This window comes from Pan troglodytes, chromosome 23, assembly GCF_028858775.2.
Source record: "Pan troglodytes isolate AG18354 chromosome 23, NHGRI_mPanTro3-v2.0_pri, whole genome shotgun sequence".
NCBI classification, from domain to species: domain Eukaryota; kingdom Metazoa; phylum Chordata; class Mammalia; order Primates; family Hominidae; genus Pan; species Pan troglodytes.
Genome location: NC_086016.1, coordinates 48,530,908 through 48,543,621, shown reverse-complemented (window position 1 = coordinate 48,543,621; position 12,714 = coordinate 48,530,908). Strand labels below are relative to the sequence as shown.

General features: G+C 58.6%; 1 protein-coding gene across 3 annotated transcripts in view; it reads left to right on the top strand.

Moving 5' to 3' along the window:
• Nucleotides 1-8,553: 8,553 nt before the first annotated feature.
• CELSR1 (cadherin EGF LAG seven-pass G-type receptor 1) overlaps nt 8,554-12,714 on the top strand; it is a 180,624-nt gene continuing 176,463 nt past the window's right edge. The window contains exon 1 of one of the 3 annotated variants that reach the window (XM_024352868.2): nt 8,554-12,587. In XM_024352868.2, coding sequence (XP_024208636.2) covers nt 9,023-12,587 — 3,565 coding nt within the window. In that variant the 5' untranslated portion in view covers nt 8,554-9,022. The remainder of the gene's footprint in view (nt 12,588-12,714) is intronic. The other 2 variants (XM_024352870.3, XM_024352869.3) reach the window with 2 other exon arrangements.

Here is a 12,714-nt window from a genome sequence, read left to right as displayed (position 1 = left end):
TCTCTCTGTGGGAGGAGGGGTGTCCATGTCCACCACGGTATTGAATGAATATTGAATGAATGGCTGAATGTGCATAAAGGAAAGGAGACAGTGGGTGGTTCAAGTGTGGTTGTTCTCGCTTCCCCATTCCAATCAGGACATAAGCGGGGGGCCAGGGAGGACAGGGCCAGGCTGGCAGAGTGTCATCAACTCACGGCTGCTGGGGTGGGTGGCCCTCCTGTCCAGCAACAGCATCAGGGGGTGGGTGAACGTGTTAGGAGGGGACAGAAAAGTAGGAGCCACTGGCTTCCCCCACCCCCAATCTGCCAATCCTACCTCAGAACAGTTTTTTTTTTTTTTTTGAGACGGAGTCTCGCTCTGTCACCCAGGCTGGAGTGCAGTGGCTTGATCTCAGCTCACTGCAATCTCTGCCTCCCCGGTTCAAGCAATTCTCTTGCCTCAGGTTCCTGAGTAGCTGGGACTACACGTGCGCACCACCACGCCCAGCTAATTTTTGTGTTTTTAGTAGAGATGGGGTTTCACCATGTTGGCCAGGTTGGTCTCGAACTCCTGACCTCAGGTGATCCACCTATCTTGGCCTCCCAAAGTGCTGGGATTACGGGCATGAGCCACCGTGCCCGGCCCTCAGAGCAACTTTAGTGCTCCTCCCTATACCCAGCAGGGGCAGAGGAAAGTCCCCAGGGAAAGTCCTCTTTGAGCCGTTGATGACAGCATGGTTAGTAGTAGTTACAATGCCAAAATATAAAAAGAATAATTTTAAAAAAGATTTTGTGTGCAATTTTGCAGAGGGAATGTCTTGCCCTTTTTTCTCCACTCAAAAGGAAGGGAGGGTATTCAAAAGAGTCCAAAAGTGGAAACAGCCCAAATCCCCACTGGCTGATGAGTAGATAAACAAACTGTAGTGTATCCATAGCGTGACACGTTACTCAGCCTTCAAAAGGAAGGAAGCACCAATTTATGCCCCAATGTGCAGGAACAGTGAAATGTGATGCTGAGAAAGCAGCCAGGCCCAAGAGGCCACACAGTGTGTGATTCCACTGACACAAACCACCCACGACAGGCAAATCCATAGAGTCAGGAAGCCAGTTATCAGTTGCTGGGGGCTGGCAGGGGATTGATGATGACTTTGGGGCTTCTTTTTGGGGTGATCCAATGTTCTGGAATTAGATAGCGGTGATGACTACACAACTCTGTGACTATACTGAAAGCATTGAATTGTACACTTTAAAGTGGGTAATTTTTAAGATATGTGAAATGTGTATCCTTTTTTTTTTCTTTTTACATTTATTTTTTGGGCCGGGTGCAATGGCTCACACCTGTAATCCCAGCTCTTTGGGAGGTTGAGGTGGGCGGATCACGAAGTCAAGAGATTGAGACCATCCTGGCCAACATGGTGAAACCCCATCTCTACTAAAAATACAAAAATTAGCTGGGCGTGGTGGTGCACACCTGTAGTCCCAGCCACTCAGGAGGCTGAGGAGGAGATCAAGGAGAATCGCTTGAACCCGGGAGGTGGAGGTTGCAGTGAGCTGAGATTGCGCCATTGCACTCCAGCCTGGGGACAGAGTGAGAGTCCGTCTCAAAAAAAAAATTTTTTTTTTTTAGAGACGGGGTTTCATTATGTTACCCAGGCTGGTCCTGAACTCCTGGGCTCAAGTGATCCACCCACCTTGGCCTCCCAAAGTGTTGGGATTGCCGGCATGTGCCACCGTACCTGGCCCTTGATCTCATTTTTTTTTTTTTTTTGAGACGGAGTCTCACTCTGTCACCCAGGCTGGAGTGCAGTGGCACGATCTCGGCTCACTGCAAGCTCCACCTCCCAGGTTCACGCCATTCTCCTGCCTCAGCCTTCCGAATAGCTGGGACTACAGGCACCCGCCACTACGCCCGGCTAATTTTTTTGTATTTTTAGTGGAGACAGGGTTTCGCCGTGTTAGCCAGGATGGTCTCCATCTCCTGACCTCATGATCCACCCGCCTCGGCCTCCCAAAGTGCTGGGATTACAGGCGTGAGCCACTGCACCAAGGTTGCAGGGAAATGTAATAGTTTAACTTGAGAACTTAAATGTAGGTCACTCAGACTTCTCTTAGAGATGGAGATGGTGCAAGAAAATGAAGGTTTTGCCGGGCGCAGTGGCTCATGCCTGTAATCCCAGTACTTTGGGAGGCTGAGGTGGGTGGATCACCTGAGATCAGGAGTTCGAGACCAGCCTGACCAACATGGAGAAACACCATCTCTACTAAAAGTACAAAAAATTAGCCAGGTGTGGTGGCGCATGCCTGTAATCCCAGCTACATGGGAGGCTGAGGCAGGAGAATTGCTTGAACCTGGGAGTTGGAGGTTGCAGTGAGCCAAGATCGCACCATTGCATTCCAGCCTGTGTGACAAGAGTGAAACAAAAATAAATAAAATAAATAAATAAGGCCAGACATAGAGGCTTATGCCTGTAATGCCAGCACTCTGGGAGGCTGAGGAGGGAAGATAGCTTGAGGTTGGGAGTTTGAGACCAGTCTGGGCAATGTAGCAAGACCCTGTCACTACAAACATTAAAAAGAAAAAATTAGCCAAGCATAGTGGTATATGCCTGTAGTCCCAGCTACTCAGGACGCTGAGGCAGGAGGATCACTTGCGCCCAGGGGTTTGAGACTGCAGTGAGCTGTGGTCATGCCACTGCCCTCCAGCTTGGGTGACAGAGTGAGACCCAGTTTCAGGGAAATAAAAAGGGAGGGAGGTGTGTAAAGAAGAACAGTAATCAGTAAACAGTAATCAGGGCCGGGCGCAGGCTCACGCCTGTAATCCCAGCACTTTGGGAGGCTGAGGCAGGCGGATCACGATGTCAGGAGATCAAGACCATCCTGGCTAACATGGTGAAACCCCGTCTCTGCCAAAAATACAAAAAAATTAGCCAGGCGTGGTGGTGGGTGCCTGTAGTCCCAGCTACTCAGGAGGCTGAGGCAGGAGAATGGTGTGAATCTGGGAGGCGGAGCTTGCAGTGAGCCGAGATTGTGCCACTGCACTCCAGCATGGGTGATAGAGCAAGACTCCATCTCAAAAAAAAAAAAAAAAAAAGAACAGTAATCAAGTGAGACAATATTCCCCCATATTGGCTCCATGATAACGTTTATGTGCATCAGGTGGGGGCCAGGAAACAAGATTGACCACGACAATGATAATAATAGTGATAGGAGCAAGGATATTCAGCAGCGTGAACTCAGCAGGTGTGGACCCTCTTCCGGGAACACGTGCATCTCCCTTACCTGAGCCTGGAGTCAGCAGCCCTCCCAGTCACTGCCCCCAAATGCAGCTCCCATGCCCTCCTGGGACTTGTGTGCTCAGCTAGGCCCTTCATTCTCGTTCCCCGGGACTAGATGGGGGTGCAGCCTGTGGGGGGAGCCCCATCTCCACGCTGTGCACTCTGAGGCTCCGTTTGCTGTGTGTCTTGCAGAGCTGGGCATCCTCACCCTATAGAGAGTGAGGGGCTCAGGAGTCCCAGGAGCAGCGGGCAGTATGACCAGCAGCCCGTGTGGCCGGCCACTGCTCGGGGCCAGCAGCATCGTAAGTGTGTGTGCATGCACAGGGCTCACTCTCAGCATGGTAGCCACGGAGCCCGGGGCTCAGGCTGGTCTCTGCTCTGCTCAGGGACAGTGTGGTGGGCACCTGCACAAGCAGCCAGGCAGGCGCAGAGGGGTAGAGCCCGTGCTTGGCCACTAGGGGCCAGTGCAGCCCTGAGATGGGCCCAGCAGGCACAGGCAGGGTGGGTGAGCATGGGGCGAGGGCATGGCCACAGGACCTTGTTGTTCCTGCCCACCCGGGCTCCCCAGGGAGATGCAAGAGCAGTTTAGGACACAAGACCTCAGCCCATTGCCCTGAGCCCACAGCATTTCCAGGCAGGCTGGAGATTCGTCTCTGGCTTTTGTGCGTGCCGGCTAAACTTCCTGGAGCTTTCCAGAACCTTCTTGGGGCTAAAGCCTCCCTGGAGCAGGTCATTCAGGTGCTGGCATCTCAGGGAGCACCTGAGGGCGCCGAGCTCCCTGGAGGAGGCTTCACGAGGCGGCCTGGGTAGCCGTACGTGACAGCCCACGGGCAAGAAATCCCAGCTTTTATATTAGACAAGTTCTGGCAACTTCCAAGCAGGAAAACATGTTTTCTTTGTAGTCATAACGTTATCCTGGCCTTCCAGGGAAGCGCTAGTACATAAGACGTGCTTGATTAGGATCTAAATTCTCTGTAGCCCCTTGCCTCTATTAACTCTATGTTGAGGCTTCATTTTTGTTCCGTGTTTTAACTTTCACAATTTTCCATGTGTCAAACCCCACCAACTGTAAGGCGTCGAGAGGAGGCAGAGGGGTGCAATGGGCCTGCTCCCAAGATGTTTCCCCCTGAATTCCAAAAATAGGGCAAAGTGGACAAAGTGGAGCTTGGCCTGGGCTCACTCGGCTTTTGCCTATGAGTGATTTCTTGTGGCTCCTTGCTGTTTACCAACTGGCCCAGGAATTTACTGTGTAAGGAACAGATTCCAGAAGTCATGTAGCTTCTGGTTGCGGCCCCTGGCAAAACGCATTTTCAAGTGCTTTCTACAGCATGTACAACACTAGAAATCCATCGTGTCTGCCTTCTTTTTTTTTTTCTAAATTCTATTTTTGTTTTAAAAAATGCTCACTTCCCGTGAAACACCTCCGGGCAAGTGCAAAATACAAACATCAATTACAATCCATTGAGCCCCTGAGAAAGGCCGCAAGCAGCGATTCTAGGCACAGAAAACTGGTCAGTGGGTCTCAGGGTGACAGGTGCAAGAATGACCCAGGGTGCTGTTACTCAACTCCAAGCCCCCTCCCCGCCCTGAGAGTCATGAGTGGGCCACTGACCCCAGAGATGGTGGGCACATAGGGGCCAGGGAGGAGAGACCCTGCTCCAAGCCAATCCCAAAGGGGAAGGACATGAGCCGGGCAGTGACCTGTGGGAGCCGCAGACTCGGGCAGTGGACAAGCCGACCACATAGGTCGCTGCCCTTTGCAAAGCCCCACATATATCCCTTCTGCTCTCCAGGAATCAGCTCCACTTTCTGGAAACACATTGGGTGGACTGGATCAGTGTCCAAGTACAGACCCCTTGGGAAATCAGCTGAAAGCTGCAGCCCCTGCCTCTGCTCCAACACAGATGTGTGACCACATTCAATTCACATAATGAAGACGGAGAGGAGGCAGCCTTGAACTCATGCTAGGAAACAGCAACTGTGAAAATAGTAAATGCTATTCCTGGCAGATCCATGCCTGAGCCAGACCCTGTGCCGACCGCTTCACGCAGATTGTCTTGTTAATCCTTCAACAACGCTAGGAGTCTAGGAATATTGTGTCCAGTTAGAACAAGGAGTTACGCCTTGGCGAAGGTCACACAACTAGTTAGTGGCAGAATTAAAGCTCAACCCCTCGAAGGTGCCAGTCATTCCAAACTCGTGATTTCTGATGCGGCCAGACCACCTGGCCGTCTCAGCACAAGTTGCGGCCTCCATCTTGTTAGTCCCTCTCCCCTCCCCACTTACTTAAAATTGTGGATTCTAGGCCCGGCGCGGTGGCTCATGCCTGTAATCCCAGCACTTTGGGAGGCTGAGGTGGGTGGATCACCTGAGGTGAGGAGTTCCAGACCAGCCTGGCCAACATGGCGAAACCCTGTCTCTACCAAACATACACACGTTAGTCAGGACTGGTGGTGTGTGCCTATAATCCCAGCTACTCCGGAGGCTGAGGCAGGAGAATTGCTTGAACCCAGGAGGTGGAGGTTGCATTGAGCTGAGATTGCGCCACTGTCCTCCAGCCTGGGTGAGAGAGCAAAACTCCGTCTCAAAAATAAATAAAGTAAAATAAAATAAAACTGTGGACTCTAAATAGGGTGTGGTGGCTCATACCTGTAATCCTAGCACTTTGAGAGGCTGAAGCGGGAGGATCTCTTGAGCCCAGAAGTTTGAGATCAACCTAGGCAACATAGCAAGACCCCATCTCTATTTAGCAATAAATAAAAATAGGCCAGGCATGGTGGCTCATGCCTGTAATCCCAGCACTTTGGGAGGCCGAGGTGGGCGGATCACGAGGTCGGGAGTTCGAGACCAGCCTGACCAACATGGAGAAACCCCGTCTCTACTGAAAATACAAAATTAGCCGGGCGTGAGGTGCACGCCTGTAATCCCAGCTACTAGGGAGGCTGAGGCAGAATTGCTTGAACCTGGAAGGCGGAGGTTGTGGTAAGCTGAGATCGTGCCATTGCACTCCAGCCTGGGCAACAACAGTGAAACTCTGTCTCAAAAACAAAAAAACAAAAACAAACAAACAAAAAAAAACACAAAAACTGCCGACTCTAGATGCAGGCATAGGGAAAAGTACGCAAATCATGTGTTTGGAGTTCAAAGTGTGATCATGAAGCCGACACTCTGGTAACCCTCAGGTCCAGAAGGGGATGCCCCTCCCCCCCCCGAGCCCTCCTGAGTGTGCCCATAGTCACCTCCTTGTTTTTCTTCATCTTTCCCCTATTTGTGCACACCTCTAAACGTTATGGTGGAGTTGGGCTTGCTGTCGGTCTAAGTGTGAATGGAATGATCTTTTGTCTTTGCTGGACATCCTGTTAGTGAGATTCATCCATCCTCCCCTGTCCCTAGGTGTTGGGCAGTCCCTGTGGTTACCTCGCAGCCTGCAGGTGTCTTATTCCAGAAAAGCAGGCCCACACCTGAACCCACTGGCTGCAGCTGAGTTTTGTTTATTTAAACCCAACCCACTCTGCTTAAAGCCTTATTGCAAAACAGGCACTCCTGGGGTTCTCTGGTTTTTCCTCCTGCCTGGGTCCCCTTCAGGTTCGCCCAGTAGCCTTCCACTGGGAGGCTCCGGGCTCAGGGACCCGCCCTGCCTTCCGGCCCCAGAACTCCTGTCCTTTCATCCTTCCCGGAAAAATCCCAGTGGAAGGGTATATGGGGGGTGGGGAGGTCCTGGACCGCTCACATTAAGGAGACGGACTTTTCTCCTTCCTCCCCTCCCTCCACACACACATTTCCCAACAGGACTCTCCAGTGGAAACCTCGAATTAAAAGGTTCCAAAGCAACTCCACCTTTTAGATTAATATAACGTGTTCAAATCCTTGCTACTGGGAAGAAAATGCTCACATTGGGCTTCAGCACAAAGACACTGTTTCAGCAGCTTTGAGCGAAGTTGGCTGAGTATGCGTGTGACACACACACAGACACATCGCTCCGGGGGAGAAACCCTTCCGGTTCTCCACAGCCGCCCACGGTCCTCCTCGTTGACACTGGACTCATCTGAGCTCAGCTCAGAGATTTGGCTGCAGGATCCGATCCTCCCTTGCCAAAAAGACCCGTTCTAGGGGTGACTGCGCATTACTCCCACCCCCACCGCTCCGACCGGCCCCAGGAGAAGCCCTTCTAGGAGAGAAGAGGCGCCCCCCACCTACCGTCCCCGACCACTGGGAGGCCTAAGGGCTGCACTGGACTCTGGCGCCCCGAGCGCCACCAAGGGAGTGCGCGCCCTTCCCAGCCGCTGGTGGCACAGTCCCAAAGCCCCGCCCATGCGGGGGGTCGCCAAGTCCTAAGCCTCCACCCGCTTTATCCCTGTGCCCCATCCGGAGGCAGGTGTACCCGTCACGCAGACCTAAAGCTGCCCCCGGCCCCCCGTGGTTCCCCGCAGGAGGCGGGGGTGTGTGTCGCTTTTCTGAAAGCTCTAAGGTCTCTGCCCCCCGCCCCCCGCTGTCCTCTGTAGGAGGCTGGGCAGGGGCTGTGGCACAGCTCTAAATCCCTGCGGGTGCTTGCTTGCCCCAGGCAGCTTCCAGGACCCGCAGCCCCCCCTTCCCTCCAACCCGCTTCGGGAGGAGCCGGACGCTCTGGGATTCCGCGATGCGTCCGCGAACGCTCGGGTCGGGCCGCACGCGGGAGATGAGCGCGCCTCCGCCGTCCTCTCCAAATCCCTTATGTCAACCGGGGTTTTCTTCTTTCATTTAAAAGTTGCGCTTTAAACCAAGTGGGACGCAGATCCGGTAGCTGCCTATTGGGTTTCAAAGTCCAGGGAGTTTCAGTCGGGGTGAAGCATTTTAGCCTCCGTGCGTCTTGCTGTAAAATGGGTAACCCTCCTCGACAGCCTCCGCAGTCCTTAATGGGTGGGGGGCGCTCCCCGGCCCCTCGGCCCCAGTCCTCCGCCCCGGGGTCCTACCCGCGCGGCACTCCTGGCGGCGGCCTCCGTGGATCTGTTCTGCCGTGGTGGGGAGCCAGGCTCTTCTGAGCCGCGGCCCCGAGCCCGAGGTGCGGAGCCATCGCCCCTCGGGTAGCGGCCACCGGGGGCCCCAGCCCCACCTTTCCCGGCCCTGTTGCCTCGGCCCCGCCCCACCGGGAGGCTGGGTGGGGAGGCCTCCGGGGAGTAGGCCCCCAGTCCCCGTCCCGGCCGCGCCCTCGCGTCTCCATAGCGATCCTCTCGGCGCGCACCTCCGAGCCGGCTCCCCCCGGGGCCGAACAATACGCCGCTGGGCCGGGGGCGGGGCGGGGCCAGGCCGGGGGCGGGGAGAGCGCGGGCGGAGGGGGCGCGGGCCAAGCGCACCGCCCAGGCAGCAGCCGGCCGCCGGGGTCTGCGCGGCGCGGAGCTGCCCAGCCCGCTCCGGGAACTCAGCCCCCGCCCCGCGTCGGGCCCGCCCCGCTTCCCACGCCCGTCCAGCCGAGCCCGCGCCGGAGCCACCTGGAGCCGCCTGGAGCCGCCGCCGCCGCAGGTTGATGCGCGGCGCCCTCCCGGGACGCGCGGAGGAGCCATCTTGAAACCAACTTCGCAAACTTTCGCAAAGTGCTCTCGAAGTGGAAGCTGCGGGGGAGGCCGGGCGCGTGGTCCCCACAGTCCCCGCCAGGGCCCCCGGGGAGGCGGGACGCGGACCGCCCCGAGGGCCGGGCGCCCGGGAGCCGCTCCCCGGCCTCGCCGGGTGGATGCGGAGGCGCGCCGGGTGCATGGATTGTGTTCGGGCGCCCGGCTCGGGCTCGGGCTCCGGGCCATGGCGCCGCCGCCGCCCGTGCTGCCCGTGCTGCTGCTCCGGGCCATGGCGCCGCCGCCGCCCGTGCTGCCCGTGCTGCTGCTCCTGGCCGCCGCCGCCGCCCTGCCGGCGATGGGGCTGCGAGCGGCCGCCTGGGAGCCGCGCGTACCCGGCGGGACCCGCGCCTTCGCCCTCCGGCCCGGCTGTACCTACGCGGTGGGCGCCGCTTGCACGCCCCGGGCGCCGCGGGAGCTGCTGGACGTGGGCCGCGATGGGCGGCTGGCAGGACGTCGGCGCGTCTCGGGCGCGGGGCGCCCGCTGCCGCTGCAAGTCCGCTTGGTGGCCCGCGGTGCCCCGACGGCGCTGAGCCGCCGCCTGCGGGCGCGCACGTACCTTCCCGGCTGCGGAGCCCGTGCCCGGCTCTGCGGGGCGCTCTGCTTCCCCGTCCCCGGCGGCTGCGCAGCCGCGCAGCATTCGGCGCTCGCAGCTCCGACCACCTTACCGGCCTGCCGCTGCCCGCCGCGCCCCAGGCCCCGCTGTCCCGGCCGCCCCATCTGCCTGCCGCCGGGCAGCTCGGTCCGCCTGCGTCTGCTGTGCGCCCTGCGGCGCGCGGCTGGCGCCGTCCGGGTGGGACTGGCGCTGGAGGCCGCCACCGCGGGGACGCCCTCCGCGTCGCCATCCCCATCGCCGCCCCTGCCGCCGAACTTGCCCGAAGCCCGGGCGGGGCCGGCGCGACGGGCCCGGCGGGGCACGAGCGGCAGAGGGAGCCTGAAGTTTCCGATGCCCAACTACCAGGTGGCGTTGTTTGAGAACGAACCGGCGGGCACCCTCATCCTCCAGCTGCACGCGCACTACACCATCGAGGGCGAGGAGGAGCGCGTGAGCTATTACATGGAGGGGCTGTTCGACGAGCGCTCCCGGGGCTACTTCCGCATCGACTCTGCCACGGGCGCCGTGAGCACGGACAGCGTACTGGACCGCGAGACCAAGGAGACGCACGTGCTCAGGGTGAAAGCCGTGGACTACAGTACGCCGCCGCGCTCGGCCACCACCTACATCACTGTCTTGGTCAAAGACACCAACGACCACAGCCCGGTCTTCGAGCAGTCGGAGTACCGCGAGCGCGTGCGGGAGAACCTGGAGGTGGGCTACGAGGTGCTGACCATCCGCGCCAGCGACCGCGACTCGCCCATCAACGCCAACTTGCGTTACCGCGTGTTGGGGGGCGCGTGGGACGTCTTCCAGCTCAACGAGAGCTCTGGCGTGGTGAGCACACGGGCGGTGCTGGACCGGGAGGAGGCGGCCGAGTACCAGCTGCTGGTGGAGGCCAACGACCAGGGGCGCAACCCGGGCCCGCTGAGTGCCACGGCCACCGTGTACATCGAGGTGGAGGACGAGAACGACAACTACCCCCAGTTCAGCGAGCAGAACTACGTGGTCCAGGTGCCCGAGGACGTGGGGCTCAACACGGCTGTGCTGCGAGTGCAGGCCACGGACCGGGACCAGGGCCAGAACGCGGCCATTCACTACAGCATCCTCAGCGGGAACGTGGCCGGCCAGTTCTACCTGCACTCGCTGAGCGGGATCCTGGATGTGATCAACCCCTTGGATTTCGAGGATGTCCAGAAATACTCGCTGAGCATCAAGGCCCAGGATGGGGGCCGGCCCCCGCTCATCAATTCTTCCGGGGTGGTGTCTGTGCAGGTGCTGGATGTCAACGACAACGAGCCTATCTTTGTGAGCAGCCCCTTCCAGGCCACGGTGCTGGAGAATGTGCCCCTGGGCTACCCCGTGGTGCACATTCAGGCGGTGGACGCGGACTCTGGAGAGAACGCCCGGCTGCACTATCGCCTGGTGGACACGGCCTCCGCCTTTCTGGGGGGCGGCAGCGCTGGGCCTAAGAATCCTGCCCCCACCCCTGACTTCCCCTTCCAGATCCACAACAGCTCCGGTTGGATCACAGTGTGTGCCGAGCTGGACCGCGAGGAGGTGGAGCACTACAGCTTCGGGGTGGAGGCGGTGGACCACGGCTCGCCCCCCATGAGCTCCTCCACCAGCGTGTCCATCACGGTGCTGGACGTGAACGACAACGACCCGGTGTTCACGCAGCCCACCTACGAGCTTCGTCTGAATGAGGATGCGGCCGTGGGGAGCAGCGTGCTGACCCTGCAGGCCCGCGACCGTGACGCCAACAGTGTGATTACCTACCAGCTCACAGGCGGCAACACCCGGAACCGCTTTGCACTCAGCAGCCAGAGAGGGGGCGGCCTCATCACCCTGGCGCTACCTCTGGACTACAAGCAGGAGCAGCAGTACGTGCTGGCGGTGACAGCATCCGACGGCACACGGTCGCACACTGCTCATGTCCTAATCAACGTCACTGATGCCAACACCCACAGGCCCGTCTTTCAGAGCTCCCATTACACAGTGAGTGTCAGTGAGGACAGGCCTGTGGGCACCTCCATTGCTACCCTCAGTGCCAACGATGAGGACACAGGAGAGAATGCCCGCATCACCTACGTGATTCAGGACCCCGTGCCGCAGTTCCGCATTGACCCCGACAGTGGCACCATGTATACCATGATGGAGCTGGACTATGAGAACCAGGTCGCCTACACGCTGACCATCATGGCCCAGGACAACGGCATCCCGCAGAAATCAGACACCACCACCCTAGAGATCCTCATCCTCGATGCCAATGACAATGCACCCCAGTTCCTGTGGGATTTCTACCAGGGTTCCATCTTTGAGGATGCTCCACCCTCGACCAGCATCCTCCAGGTCTCTGCCACGGACCGGGACTCAGGTCCCAATGGGCGTCTGCTGTACACCTTCCAGGGTGGGGACAGCGGCGATGGGGACTTCTACATCGAGCCCACGTCCGGTGTGATTCGCACCCAGCGCCGGCTGGACCGGGAGAATGTGGCCATGTACAACCTTTGGGCTCTGGCTGTGGATCGGGGCAGTCCCACTCCCCTTAGCACCTCGGTAGAAATCCAGGTGACCATCTTGGACATTAATGACAATGCCCCCATGTTTGAGAAGGACGAACTGGAGCTGTTTGTTGAGGAGAACAACCCAGTGGGGTCGGTGGTGGCAAAGATTCGTGCTCACGACCCTGATGAAGGCCCTAATGCCCAGATCATGTATCAGATTGTGGAAGGGGACATGCGGCATTTCTTCCAGCTGGACCTGCTCAACGGGGACCTGCGTGCCATGGTGGAGCTGGACTTTGAGGTCCGGCGGGAGTATGTGCTGGTGGTGCAGGCCACGTCGGCTCCGCTGGTGAGCCGAGCCACGGTGCACATCCTTCTCGTGGACCAGAATGACAACCCGCCCGTGCTGCCCGACTTCCAGATCCTCTTCAACAACTATGTCACCAACAAGTCCAACAGCTTCCCCACCGGGGTGATCGGCCGCATCCCGGCCCATGACCCCGACGTGTCAGACAGCCTCAACTACACCTTCGTGCAGGGCAACGAGCTGCGCCTGTTGCTGCTGGACCCTGCCACGGGCGAGCTGCAGCTCAGCCGCGACCTGGACAACAACCGGCCGCTGGAGGCGCTCATGGAGGTGTCTGTGTCTGGTGAGTGGCCGTCGGGGTGGGAGGAGCAGCTCCTGATGGGCCTCCTGGAGAGCCTCAGGAACCCGCCAAGGGCTCCGCCTGGCATGCCGGGGCGCAATTGGGCCGGGCCCGGGCAACTCTGCAAGGA